Below are 14,394 nucleotides of genomic sequence, written 5' to 3'. Positions count from 1 at the left end.
AATAATAATAATAATAATTATTATTATTATTATTTTATTTTATTTTTGGATGGAGGACTGTTATGTCTAACAAAGAGAAACGATAGGGGATTGATTTGTACATTAATTTTTTTTGGACTAAAATGTCCATTTTTAAAATTTTTTGAGACTGATATGAATAATTATTTTGCCGAAAAATAAACTGGGAATTAATTTGTCTGCCAAAATAAAACCTTAAAAATTAATCAGTGTATTAATTTTTCTTAGAACTAAAATGTCTAATTTTAAAATTTTTAAAGACTGATTTGTATAATTACTCTTAATATTTTGGTAATACAGAAAGACACCGTATGAAAAAGTCCAAAGAGCTATCAATGTAACGTGTTCATCTTCTGAAAGCGGTTTCTTTTTGTCTTCTGTTTTTCCATATTAGTCACATTAAGTGATAGAGATTTGATTATTTGAATTCGGCTTTAAATATGAAAAGCATTATGTGACCATCACTCGTTTCTTAAAAGGGAGCTTCAAAAGTAGAAAAGAATTAGATACGGCTTTCGGCAATAGATAATGTGGTTTTATCTATAATCTTAAGAAAGGGGAACAAAACTTGATTGATATGTAAACACCTAATGGGAGAACAATTAGCCAAGAATTGTGATATTATATTATTATCATCAGATTTGATCAATGGATGATAAACCCTTTCCCTTCCATTTAATTACACTCACTTTTTGTGAAGCTTTTAGCCAACCTGTTCACTTTTTGAAAACTCAAAATTAGGTCAATTTTATGGTGTCAATAAATTATTGTTTAAATTTTATTTAGTTTATTTTTTATAATAATTTTTTTTAATTATTTATTTTTATATTTTTAAATTAAATATTATTTTTTAATATTTTTTTAATAAATTAACCACCATCTTTTAAGTACTATAGTATTCATCTTTTAAATACTATAGTATTCACCTAAAAAATATTTGAGTCTGTTTGGATTTGCAAGATTATAATCCAAGTTCTGACACCCTCAACTAACGCCTCATGTTAATAATAATAAAAAAACTAACGTCTCAGTAACTAAATTAAATTGATCTGGTGGCTAACTTATTAGTCTGTTTAAATAAGTATTAAGATTTCAATTTCGTTTTGTGTATTAAGGGTATTCAAGATCCTATTCTACCCAAAACTTGATCTAGATCCAAGATATATTTTTACCTGATTCGGATTTATCATTTTTACCGGATGTTATTTCGGACCGGATTCGGGTTATACTTCAAGCCACCTAGCCTAGCCTAAAGTTATTTTTTAGAATAAAAATATATAATTTAGAGTAAAACTAGTAATGTCATATTATACTTTTATACTTCAATTAATATTTTTTATATTATACAATATTGTTTCGAGGTTTACCTAGAACTAGAGTGATTTGGACTTGAACGTGAGGTTTAGACACTTTTTGGTAAAAGATCCGACTTCTTTTGTATGAAGTTGTCTGAATTCCTCGTGAGGAGTAGGGGAAGACCCGACTTCTTCTGTATGAAGTTGTCCAAATTCCTCGTGAAGAGTAGGGGTGGTACCTGCAAGAGATTCCGATACTTAAGTTAGTAAAAATTTTTACCAGATTTTTAATAGATTGGAATTTGAAAAATATCTAAGGATGTCAGGGTATTTATAATTGTAGAGGTGGAGTCAATAACCACCTTTTGAATAATTCCCACCTTTGATGATAGATTGGTTACTCCCTTTGGGTATGGATAGGGAGATTGTTGAGATCTCATTTTTAGATAAATAGAAAATGTAGTAAGAGTTAGTTACTTATTTGGATAATTAAGGTTGAACTCATGTCGTCGTGCCCGACTTCCATGAGCTTGTGTATGTCTGAACAATATTTGTAAAATGTTGATTGAACTTTACTCTTTTTGGGCGTTTTTAGGTTGTGAGTCAGATATGAACGAATATTTTTATTTTAAAATAATTTATTTTTGTATAAATATAATATAATATTTGTTACGTTTTATTTTTAAAAGTAAAATTTTATTATTTTAGTATATAAAATTTACAAATTTGTATGTACTAATTTTATATCGAATTAACTTAGTTTAAGTTGGTTTAATTTTGGTCAGAGAGTCATAATAGACTTAATAATCTTTTAAGATTAAATCTAGATCTAATTAAATGTGGTCCCGCTTAATCCATGAACATTCCTAAATTTTATTTTGTCTATGTAACAATTTATTAACTAATAACAAATTTTTAAATAAAAGTCTGATCTATGATAAATTAATCTTTGTTATGCTGAATTTTAAAAAAACCTAACATCTTGTTACTCCAAAAAAAATATTATTTAAAAAAATATAACTTCAAAAGATATGAATAGCAAATGATTCTCTAGTTGAAAGGAACGGATTGAAGTGGAAAAAAAAAGTAGAAAAAAAAAGTTGAATGACTTTTTATTTTTTTTTTGAGATATATTTAAAAAAATAATAGATAATATAAAAAAAATAATTATACTTTCATATTATAAAATATATTAAAAAAATTATTTTAAAATTTACTTCAGATATAATATATAATTAATTATTTTAGTTATATAAAATTGTGATGCATGTTACGTAAGTCAATTGAGAAAATTAACAGAGAGATTTTGGAGACTATAATTATTGAAAGGATTCTTTAAAAATATAGTTTTATTGAATTTTATCGTTTAAATTTTATAGGCAAGTTGGCGTGGTAGTGGAGCGTCGACGAGTAGGCGTGACAGAGACAAGGGAACGTTCAATGAGGTGGCTGATGGAAAGAGCAGAAGAAGAGATGAAGGGGGATAAATACGAGTCATGACAGCTTTAGTTTCTTGGATAAACTAGACAAAAAAAATTAAAATAAAAAAGTTTAAAAAATGTTTTGTTTTATTTTTTTTTAAATTAAATCAAATGGAGTTTTAGAACTCCAAACATTAAGCAAAATTTGTAACAGTCACTAACAAATAACAATGGACCAAGAAAAAAAGGTTGCTCTGTTTGCTCTGCCTTTGGGACTTTGGGGGAATGAGTGTGTGTGTGCATGGCCTAATCCGTGATGCAAGATATTTTTTTATGGAAAAGTATATGGAATTGAGAAGTGATCAATCAAAAAATAAATAACTTAATTAGTTTATAATTATATTTAATTAATTTTAATTGTTTTTAATTTATAATATTTGATATTAATTACTTTTCACCCAAAATTAAAATTTTGAATGATATGTTAGAGAAATAGGGGCGGGGATCACAGAACTTCCAATAATCTCGATTTTTAGTATATAAAAAAATTTAGAGTAAAGGACAAATCCGTCCCTGACCTTTTTTTACTGCAGACATTTTCGTCCCTAAAGATTGGAAAATACTTTAATGTCCCTGATTCTCCAGAAAATTGGACATTTTTACCCCTCTATTAGAGTGTCTCCGTTTGCCCTAACGGAAAACGGTGACGTGGCTCCCGTGGCGCTGACCTGGCCGTTACGGACTGCCACGTCGGATGGGCTTTTCAAAAGAGGACAAATTAGTCCCCAGAGTCAAAAACGCTGCCGTTTCTCCCCCATCCCCAATCTATGAAATCCTTGAGCCCTAATCCTTCGAATGCAGTCTGAGGGTGAAGCGGGTGAAGGAAGAAAGGGAGCATTCCGACCATGGCATCCGAAGGAGTGTCGTCAAGCTCGAGAAGAGGTCCAGTTCCGAACGGCAATGATGGAAAAGAGGGAGTGTCACCAAAGTGCTTCTGTGGAGAGAACGCAATCCTGTTCATGTCGAGGACGACCAGCAATCCGAACAGATTGTTTCTGGGATGTCCCTTTTATAAGGTATGCAAAGAAAATCTGTGTAACTCCGTTAGTGTTAGGGTTTATCCTCAATTCCTGATTTCCTGAGCTTTGAGGATTGATGTTGTGTAGGTAAGACAACCATGTTGCAAGTTTTTTTTGTGGCTGGACGAGCACATAGCTGGTCTTGGTGTTGATATTACAAGGTACCTGGGGCAGGAGCAAATTTTGCATGGTGAAGAGCATCACTGGAACAAAGACATGGAAAACAGGATAATGTTGTTGGAGAAGAGGATAGAAGTGTTAGAGGTTAAAAAAATCCAATTGGGTAGAATATATGTGTGATGTTTGTTGTCCTGATATTTGCTTTATTTAGTTGTAAGAAATGATGTAAGACATGTAAATTGTTGAAAATGAAATTTATTAATCATTTGTGTATCTGGTATCACTTTGGGTCATGTTTGTGATTATGTATGTATGAAACGAAAGTTGGTAAAATCACATGAAATCAAAGTTTCAACCATTGATATTTAGAGTGTGAAACTATACATTCATAATCTAAACTGACATTAAAATATAAGGAAACTAGTATGGCATGCTACCATTAACATCTCCTTACTTCACAAGTAATGTTTGAACCAAAATAAAGACCCAAACCAAAAAAAAAAAAGAAATTGTATCTATAATTTGTGGTTATCAGTTACATTGGGTCACATCTAAACAAAAAAAAAAAGCATAATATCGTCAGCCTTCACTCATGTTGATTCCCTAGATATTGGGGTCAGTTGGTGTTGTTGTTTGGGAGACTTCCTCAGCTGGAGCTACCTGCGGTGTGCTGGACTGTCCTTGAATCAGTGATGCGGGTGGCTTGAAGATCTTCTGCTTTGGTCTGAATTTTGATGGTTTCGGGCGAGAAGTGTTGTTAACTGGAGCCTTGCCTGGATCTTTACATGGAGGGGTTGTAGTTGGGGCTGGTGGCTTGAATGGAGTGACTGTTGCTCCCGGAGGTGCTATCACAAGTGTGGATCTAGTAACCCTGGTTGGAGCTGGTACAATATTTGCAGGGTTTGGTGCGGCTGCACTCATAACCTGCACGCAGGAGAAGACCAATCCATGGAAAAAAATAAACTACATCAACTAGGGTTCAAACAACTCATATATCAAATTGATCACATAGACAACAAATTAAATAGTTACAGTAGTTGCTTGTTGCAAGGGTGTTGTGTTGCTTGGTTGGCTACTTGAAGAATCATGGAGAGTTAATGAACATGATCTATCAGTATGATAATAAGACAAATTAGTCCCCTAACTTTTCTACACTAAGACACACTGAGCCTTGAAGAATATGTTACTAATACTCATTAACTCCTAAACTATATGGCATTAAGACAGATCAGTCCCTGTCAAACTTAATCCTAAATCAAACTCTTTATAGGAGTGTATAATCCAAACCTAAAATACACAATGCAAACTTATCCTTGGGGGTGGAGCTGACTGGGACAAAGGAAGCACAACCAGTTGCTGAGAGCTACTTTCTCCTTTCTTCTTAGGCTTCTTTGTTTTCGGCTTCCAATTGGGATTTGATGGAGCTCCATTGCAGGTTTTGTAGTTGTGGCCCTTTTCACCACACTTACTGCAAGCCACCGAGAATGACTTCTTCAATTTTCTACCCTGCATCAATGGCTCAGCAGAATCTTTCTGTCTGTTGTGAACTTTTGGCCGGCCAATAGGTCTCTTGATAATGGGTGGTTCTGGTTGTGAGTACTCAGTTCGGGGCCAGAATTCTGCACTGGGGACTGGTTTGATGCAGTGTGAATATGTCCTCTTGATTGATTCCATACACAACCAGGGGTGCACATAATCTTCTGCCTTGTCACGCCTTTTCACAATAGCAGCAAGTGCATGTGTGCATGGCATCCCTAACCAAATCATGTATTCAATTTGATCGCAGAGCAAAGAGTAGTTAAAATACAGGTGAAGAAACAATTAACAATGTAGTCAGGGTGTTATAAGTAGATTTCTTGCTTACCAGTAAGTTGCCATCGATTGCAGGAGCAGGTGTATTTAATGAGGTTCACATCAACCTTGCTTCCTTTGCGGCTCACCTCAAGCCTTTTTCTTTCATTATCTCCAACCCACTCTGCCGTCCACTTTGAGCTAAGAGTAACTAATCTTTCCATCCATTTTTGCTGTACTGGTGCTAGTTTACCAGGGTAATCAATACTTGCTTGTGATTTACCATCATCCTCATCAGGTAACACCTGATTTTTTCACACATAGTGAGGATTGGCTTGCAGCGGTAGTTAACTGTTTTGGCGTTGAACACCTCACACATGTTGTTAGTGAGGTTATCAACCTTCGGCCCATGCGAGAAATATGCCTTGACCCATGTCTATGGCTCAAACTTGGAGAGGTACTCCCAAGCCCCCTGAGTCACTGTTTTCAACCTTTCCATACAGTCCTTGTAGGGATGGCAACGGGTCCCCATGGGGGCGGGAACATGCCCCCCGCCCCCGCCCTCCATAAACAACCAAATATTACATAAACAACCAACTATATCATAAACAACAAAATAAAATTCATGACATCATAAAAACATAATTCCACCATCTCAATCTTCCTTTCATCCCATAATGGTAGTGATGGTAGATTTCGACTTACTTGAATCCTACATTGACAAGAAAATAATTTAAAGTTAAAATCATATAATAACTCAATAAGTCAATAATATAAAAATATAGTGTATTATATGTAATTTAATAGTTTACTTACGTCAACATCTCCTTCAATATTATGAATATAAATCAAAATCTCATTAACCTAACTCAAAAATATAAATTATAAATTATAAATTAAAATTCAGCTCTCCAAACTATTCAAATAACACTTAGATAGGAATATGATATTAGTTAAAACTGTTTGGTCTAGTGAAACAGATCAAAAAATAAAGGAACTAAAAGCAGGATAGTAGAATATATATATAACGAATGAGTATATACAATTTCTTGTATGTAATATTCTTACACTAGTGTATTAAAACATAATTAGACTCATACATCAGGGAGGAAAAAACTAATAAACACAACTACTCTTATATAGTGCTCCAAGTTTATAATAACTGAGCTACTACTGCTGTTAGAACAAAAAAACATAAAACAGTTTCTAACGAATTTCTTGGGTTGCTTCTTAATTAGCTTCAGTTTGTTTTCCTTTTCTATCTTCAATTGTGGCATTACCTCCTTTAAGGCAGGGAGTAAACCCTGCATTGAATGGGAGCAGCAAGCATTTACAATTAAGCAAATATATGAAAGCAGCACAATAATGAACCAGTAATGCATCATACCTTCTGTTGGTCCGAAATGAAGTTCCAGCCGTGGTTTGCATCGTCTCCTATGTCTGCCTGAAGGTTAGTTAGGAACCACTTCCAGGCATCCTTTGTCTCAGCCCTAACAACCCCGTATGCAACAACATAAAATTGGTTGTTTGCGTCTTGGGCAACTGCTGCTAGAAGCCACCCCATGTAGTATGTCTTGAAAAAGCAGCCATCCAGGTGCAGCAAAGGCCTGCACCCTTCCTTGAACCCTTGCTTACAGGCATCTAAGCATATGTATATCTTGTCAAAAACAGGCGGGGATTCTGGAATTGTCATAAGTTCCAACCTTGCAGTAGATCCTGGATTACTACTCAAAATCTGCTCACAATAGTCCCTTGTCCTCTTGTATTGTTCCTTCTCGTTTCCCATTATCTTATCCCCGGCCTCAACTACTGCTCTATACACCATCTTGGGATGGGGAGCTAACGAAAATTCCTCCCTTAGGAATTCAGTTGCCTCCCTAGTGGTCATATGTGGTTGGGTAGCCATCCGCTTCACTATCTTCCTGCTTATCCAATGCTGGTCAGCTGCGTTGCTCCCTAAATCCCTTGCACAACTATGCTTTGGCTGGTACGTCTTAACTTGGTAACATTGCAGGGTTTTGTTGTAAGACAAATGAACCAAGAAATTGCACTCTTCATCATTGCAGTCCACTCTCACTCTCTCCCTATCATTCTTGATCCACTTAACCTCCCTCCCCTCAACAATGAATGAGTCCTTCACCACATCTTTAAACCGTTCAACAGTTGCAAACCTCATCCCTAACTCAAATCTGCCATGACCATGAGCATAGTCATTGTCAAACTCTGGAAATTTGTGGCCTTCACCTTCATCCTCTGATCCCATAGGTGTGTGCAATTCCTCCGACTCATACTCAAACATGATTTTCTCAGGCTCTGTCGGGACTTCACTTACATAGTATCTCCCTACATTATCCGGCACCACTTCAGGCCTATTGCCACCACCTCCTCCATCATTCGACCCAGCAGCTGAGTCCATTCCACCATCACTAGTTGCCCCTGTTTTAGCCTGACCGCTGTCTTCTCCACTTGCATTCTCCCTCGCACCATATTGCACCTTTTTCTTACCCTTCTTATAATTATCCTTCATCTCTTGTTTCTTTGTGACTTTCTTCTTGGGGGTTACCACCTTTTTTCTAGGCTCCGTTACTCTTTTTTTCTTGCCACCAGCAGCCCCGCTATTACTGTCAGAATCACTTCTATCATTCTCAAACCCAGCTGGTGGAGGTTTATACAATACATCTTTAGTGCTCTCGTACCCATCATCCGATGAAGAGGATGTCTTCAATTCCTCTAAAATTTCATCCACATCCACTTCATCATCACCATGCTGTCCAGCATCATCTACTACCTCCAGAGCATCAACGGGGTGGTCAAAGTAAATGTGGAACTCAAGAGATTGTTGGTCCTTTAGTAAGTTCTCTTGCATTGCATTGATCCATGCGTCCCCGGTTAACTCGTTCAGCCCAGACTCAAGAAAGCCACTTCTTCGATCATACTAGTATACTGCCTTGTATGACTGGTATCCCAAATCCTTAAATAACGTTACAAGGTCCCCGAAGTTCACAAAATCTAGGTCCATCTCCGGGAACCTATCTTCCTTACTATTTTGATAAACAAGGACACCATCACTACCTCTCACGAAGTTGCCTCCATGGTGAAAAACTGGCACCACAAAAACATCCACCATCTGAAATTCACCAAGAAACAACTATGTGTTAATACTAGGATACATTCAAAATTTATTACAGAACCCCCGTTGTCCTAACACAATACCTCCTCCTACTACTACTACACACCATGCTCTAGAAACCATTTTTAACCCTCATTACACCACTGTTACACACACTGTCAACATGCACACATGATCACTTCACCCTTAGTACAAACATGACCTACAGAAACTTCAGGGGTAAGGAAGGCGATTTTACCTTGACAGGAAGACGGCAGTGCTGACCTCCACAGTAACTTTCTTTCCTGCCTCCGATAGCAACTTCACCGCACGCCGATTGCTCTTCCACGTAGTGCAATTTTTGGAGGGAGAAACAGGGGGAGGGATTTTGATCGTTTTGGTGTTATGGGTATTGCATATGTGAGAGTAAGGTTAGTTTCGAAAGGTGGGGGAGAAACGGCAGCGTTTTCGACTCTGGGGACTAATTTGTCCTCTTTTAATAAGCCCATCCGACGTGGCAGCCCGTAACGGCCAGGTCAGCGCCACGGGAGCCACGTCACCGTTTTCCGTCAGGGCAAACGAAGACACTCTAACGGAAGAGTAAAAATGTCCAGTTTTTTGGGGGTCAAGGACATTAAAGTATTTCCTAATCTTCAGAGACGAAAATGTCCGTGGTAAAAAAGGTCAGGGACGGATTTGTCCTTTACTCAAAAATTTATAAAATATATAAAGAACATCCATTTAGTATGAAAAAAAAAATATTCTGATACTTAGTAGAAGAAACATCCTAATACCTAACATAAACATCATCCACATAGAGATTTTGAATTCACCTAGAGATATTTGGCTGATTTTTAGCTAGTACCCTTTTAGTTTTCTAGCATTGTTGTTTCTTTATTTGTGGGTTCAATCGGACTGGGTTGGGTGACTCGGGCATTTGCTCTAACCAAGTTGAATGAATTAGTCGGGCCACTTTTTGAAATTGAGTCCGGCTAAACTAGTCCCAGACCGGGGTGTAGGTAATAATTTGATAATTTCATTTCTTGGAATTGTGTTTCTAATGTTGAAACAAATGCCCGATAAAATTTGGTATTTGTAGAACGGCCCCAAACGCATATGATTGCGTTTAGAGAAAAAAGACAAAGGAGCCAAAGAAAGAGGGACGAAAGGTTTCTTACTTTTTAATTCATGCAGCGATTCGGATAGAAAACTGTGAAAGATTCAGAGAACCCTAGCACGCAATAAAAACCATCGAGACTTTCCCTCTTCTCTCTCTTTCTCTGGTGTGTGCGTTGCGTTGAGATAGCGTGAGAAGAAAGCAGGTTCCGTTCCGATGGTTTTCTACTTCAAGGCACGCCCTGAAGCTGGCGATTACACCATCTTCATGGGTCTCGACAAGTACGAGAACGAAGAACTCATCAAATATGGTTTCCCTGAAGATATCTGGTAATCCCCAATCCCCAATCCCCAATTCCCTGCTTCTCGTTTAGCGATTTTGTGATTTTGTGATTTTTTCTCGTTCGTTTCCGGAAATTAGGTTGCTTTGGGGGATAAATTTTGCTTCTACGTGCCTCCTTTTTTGTATCTTTGATTTATCTGTTGTTTTGTTGATTCGTTTAAGAAATTTGGATGTTAAAGGCTGTTAATTTGTCGTGAATTACTGAAGTTCTAGAGGTTCTTCCATTCAGTGTTGCATTGAAACTCGAGTTTTTTTTTTATTTATTTTCAATTATATGCTGAAGAGATTGAGTTATCTTCAAGATTGTGCCTGAATTACAATTTTTTGTTATGATATTTTTTGCTTAGATTTTTGCTTTTTGTTGTTTGGTTTTTTAAGCTTCTACCATTTGATGGGTATTGATGTAAGCTGTGTATTGTGTAGGTTCCATGTTGATAAGATGTCTTCAGCACATGTTTATGTAAGACTGCACAAAGGTCAGACTATTGATGACATTAGTGAAGGTTTACTGGAGGACTGTGCTCAGCTTGTTAAAGCAAATTCGATTCAAGGTAAAAACATCTTAATGATTGTAGCTATCTGTGAGAAATTATTACCTATAAGTAATGCTTCTGGTTACACTTGTTGATGTTAGTTCCTTACGTTGGTTATATTTGGAAATAATTCTCTTACTCTTGAGACGGATATGTAGTTGTTAGTTCATGGCTATTTTTATTCTGTCTAATTCCTTATTCTACGTGCTTCATTCATGACAGGAAATAAGGTGAACAATATTGATGTTGTTTATACTCCCTGGGCCAATTTAAAGAAAACTGCTTCAATGGATGTTGGTCAAGTTGGTTTCCACAACCCCAAAATGGTATGTTTTTTAACTTCATTCTTGTTTGGTATTGTTTTTGTGGCATTGGGAGAGGGTGGTGAATTGATGTTTGACTGTGCATTTTGAGAGTATCTCTGGTTTTCATGCATTTTAGGTCCGAACTGTGAGAGTGGAGAAGCGGATCAATGAGATTGTCAACAGGCTAAACAAAACAAAAGTGGAAAGGAAACCTGATTTGAGAGGTGACTAAGGAACTTTCCTACATGTATCCTCGGTGCCTTTCTTTTAATAAATAAAAATGTTATTTGTTGGGAAAAGAGGTCACATGACAATTCTTCCCTCCTTATGTTTCTTTTTTGCCATCAAAGCTAGCGCTTTACTTTTCATTTTCTCTCATGTTTAATTCGCTTGAAAATTTGTTTTAGTCTTTCTGATCTTTATATGAATATGTGTGCTGCAGCTGAGCGTGAAGCAGTTAATGCAGCTGAAAGAGCTGAGAGAAAGCAACAAATGAGAGACAAGGTAAGCATTGCAAAATACTGTTTTTTATCCACAGGTATCTCTGTAGACATGCATAACATAATCTGATACAGATGATATATTGTAATTGTGCCCAAACATTCTTTCGAGTGAATTGATGAATTATTGTTTTTGTGCTTAGTTCTATCTTCTTAACTTGCACATTGCATGCCCTTCAGGGGCACAGAAATGTCTTCTTTCTTGTGATTTCATGCAGCTTGAATTATCAATCATCTCTCAGCTTGTCTTTTAGGATGTCTTTTTTGATGTGTAATTGTGTCAATAATTTGAGCATTGCATCTTAAGGTTTCTGTAATGTATGTCAGTATGTCTCTGCCAAGCTTGTCATATAAAAATAAAATGTCTTCTATTCTATGAGATGTAGCATAGACAAAATTTAATTCATGTACCGTTGTTGGTAACTTAGCTTAATGTTTTGCATTCACATTTCCTTGGTTGAAGATAGAGCATCTCACACAAAATGCCTGGATCATATGCAAAAAGCATACAATTAAAGAAAAGCTTTATTTATTTAATCACATGTTATGTGTGCAGAAACGCCGTGAGGAATTGGAAAGACTTGAAAAGGAGAGACAAGCCGAGCTGAGGAGCTACAAGGGTTTGATGGTTGCAGAGAATATGACATCCAATAAGCACATTGCATCAGGAAGCAAAACACTGCAAGAAATGGAGGATGATTTCATGTAAGCTTTTAGCTATTGGATTATATGCAGATGGCTGGTGGCCAACAATGCTACCTGGTGAATTAAATTGACTAAATAACCCAAGTCCTGGAATTTGAAATTTCAGTGTCTTCATTAAGAAACCAAGTAGTGTGTACAATTGTGTTTGGGGGATAATTTTAATCGAGAGCTGGAACAGAAGACAGAAGAGAGTGGAAAAAAGGGAGAAAGAAAAAGAAGAGAAGTGGGGGACTGGGGGAGGGGGTTTCTTATAGTGATGATTGGTTTTTGTACTTGGTAATGGAAATATACTTACTTTATAGCATTGCTTGATAGTTGAGACAATGGTTTTCAAACTAATGTTCTCACAGTTGAGTCAAAAGGGGGAATTCATTGCTATAATTAGTTTTATTTTCCATGCCAAGTTTACAATTTGCTTCCTTTTCTGAGAGAGGCCTACACTTCGTGCCAAATTACTTGGACATGTATCCTGCTATAGAACTGCCGGAGAAGCTTCTTAGTTCTTGTTGATATCTGAGATTAATGAGGGACAATAATTCTGCCAGGCCAAATGTAAGATTTGCACATACCCTGCTGATAAACTTCCTTTTATAATTTGAAAAGCGACACTAGATAGCAGCAAAGGTTATTTTAACAACTAATATCTTGATTCGCCATTATAATAAGAGCAAAGTTTTTAAAACTAAAATCTCCTTTCATAGTGGGTAGCCAAACCAAATAATCTGAATCAGCATTATAGATAGGAGCCTTTATGGGCAAAAGAACGTCTTGTTTTCTTTAAGTCGGTCCGAATTATTATTGGAGATTTATCTAACAATAAAAATTAATATGAAGGTTCGGACTTCAGAGTAAAAAACTGGCGGTTTTTAGTATATAGCATGACTAATGCATTGTGAAAAGAAGTAAAGTGAAAATTTGATGTGCGGTTTGTTGACTTTGTTCAGCTACACGGGTGGCAATAAAAAACGTCTAATGTATGTATTTCCATACAAAATCAGCTAATGCATGGTGATGGTACATGCACATAGTAATGGTTGTATTACAACAGTAATAATTGCAATTTTAATGTGATTAAGTTTCTAAGTAGGTAATCAACGGCAAAATTATAAATTTACAAGGTTCAGTTTATGTGCTTAAAAAATAATTGCAATAATGTGCACCTAAATATATATACTTGTGTAGTTGGGTTGGTAAATAAACAAGTTATCCTAATTCTTCTGCTAATTTTACTGAACTTAATTTTGAGCAAGTGCAACTTTCGTACTTATCCAAATTGGTATATATATTTGTTGAAAATTTATTTATCACTTTAAAATTTTGGTGTATTTTGTAAATATTTAAGAATATTTAATATCAAATGTAATAAATAATTTCTCGTGGATCATTAATGATCTAATTGCAATTTATGTTAAAATATATTTAGGATATACTAAAATTCTAAAGTAATAAATTAGAAAAAAATTCATATTTAAGTTAGAGATATACTAAAATTCTAAAGTAAAAAATTAAAGAAAATAATTATGTGGTCAGTTATCTCCTCTTGTAGTGTCACATTGAAATTTTGGTATATTTAATTTTTTTTTAATAATAGTTAGTGATAAAATATAATCAAATTGGGTTGATCTAGTGGTAGGTTTATTAATCCGTTTAAGTAAGTGTCAGGGGGTTCAAATCTCGTCTTGTACATGCAGCAATTCATTTGTCAGCGACAAATTCTTAAATGAAACTCCGATCCGCAACGGATTAATATTGAACTGTGAGGTTGAAGGATAACACTGAAACCAAAAAAAAGTTAGTGATAGAATATATTAATTAATGAGAGAAAAACGACTGACCACTAATCCCTCACTGCCAGGTATTTATATTTCAATTACTATTTTTAATTGAGTTAACTTTTTGAATTTTATTTTTATAAATAATTATCCATTTTGACAAATCAATTTAACATTAATTTTGTCGAATCATATTTAATGAATATGAGTGGTGGATTTTTTCAATTTTTTTTAATTTTTTTTTTTGGTGACTAAAATTTTTTTTAATTGAAAGAGTAAAATGTGAT

At 35.4% G+C, this 14,394-nt stretch overlaps 1 protein-coding gene across 1 annotated transcript; it reads left to right on the top strand.

Moving 5' to 3' along the window:
• LOC107623426 (coiled-coil domain-containing protein 25) lies at positions 9,944–12,474 on the top strand. The gene is made up of 6 exons (XM_016325676.2): positions 9,944–10,279; positions 10,716–10,843; positions 11,048–11,151; positions 11,267–11,354; positions 11,573–11,634; positions 12,187–12,474. The coding sequence occupies exons 1-6, from the start codon at positions 10,167–10,169 to the stop codon at positions 12,337–12,339; spliced, it is 648 nt and encodes a 215-aa protein (XP_016181162.1). The 5' UTR covers positions 9,944–10,166; the 3' UTR covers positions 12,340–12,474.

Source organism: Arachis ipaensis, chromosome B10 (assembly GCF_000816755.2).
Source record: "Arachis ipaensis cultivar K30076 chromosome B10, Araip1.1, whole genome shotgun sequence".
In the NCBI taxonomy this organism is placed as follows: Eukaryota; Viridiplantae; Streptophyta; class Magnoliopsida; order Fabales; family Fabaceae; genus Arachis; species Arachis ipaensis.
Note: the sequence above shows the minus strand (reverse complement) of the source record. Positions and strands in the feature narration are given on the sequence as shown.

What these genes read in the sequence shown, in the direction of transcription:
- LOC107623426 (XM_016325676.2), top strand. Translation starts at nt 10,167, where the DNA reads ATGGTTTTCTACTTCAAGGCACGCCCTGAAGCTGGCGATTACACCATC. An exon ending in GTTTCCACAACCCCAAAATG is followed by an intron (nt 11,152 to 11,266) that starts GTATGTTTTTTA and finishes CATGCATTTTAG; the next exon opens with GTCCGAACTGTGAGAGTGGA. An exon ending in AGCAACAAATGAGAGACAAG is followed by an intron (nt 11,635 to 12,186) that starts GTAAGCATTGCA and finishes TTATGTGTGCAG; the next exon opens with AAACGCCGTGAGGAATTGGA.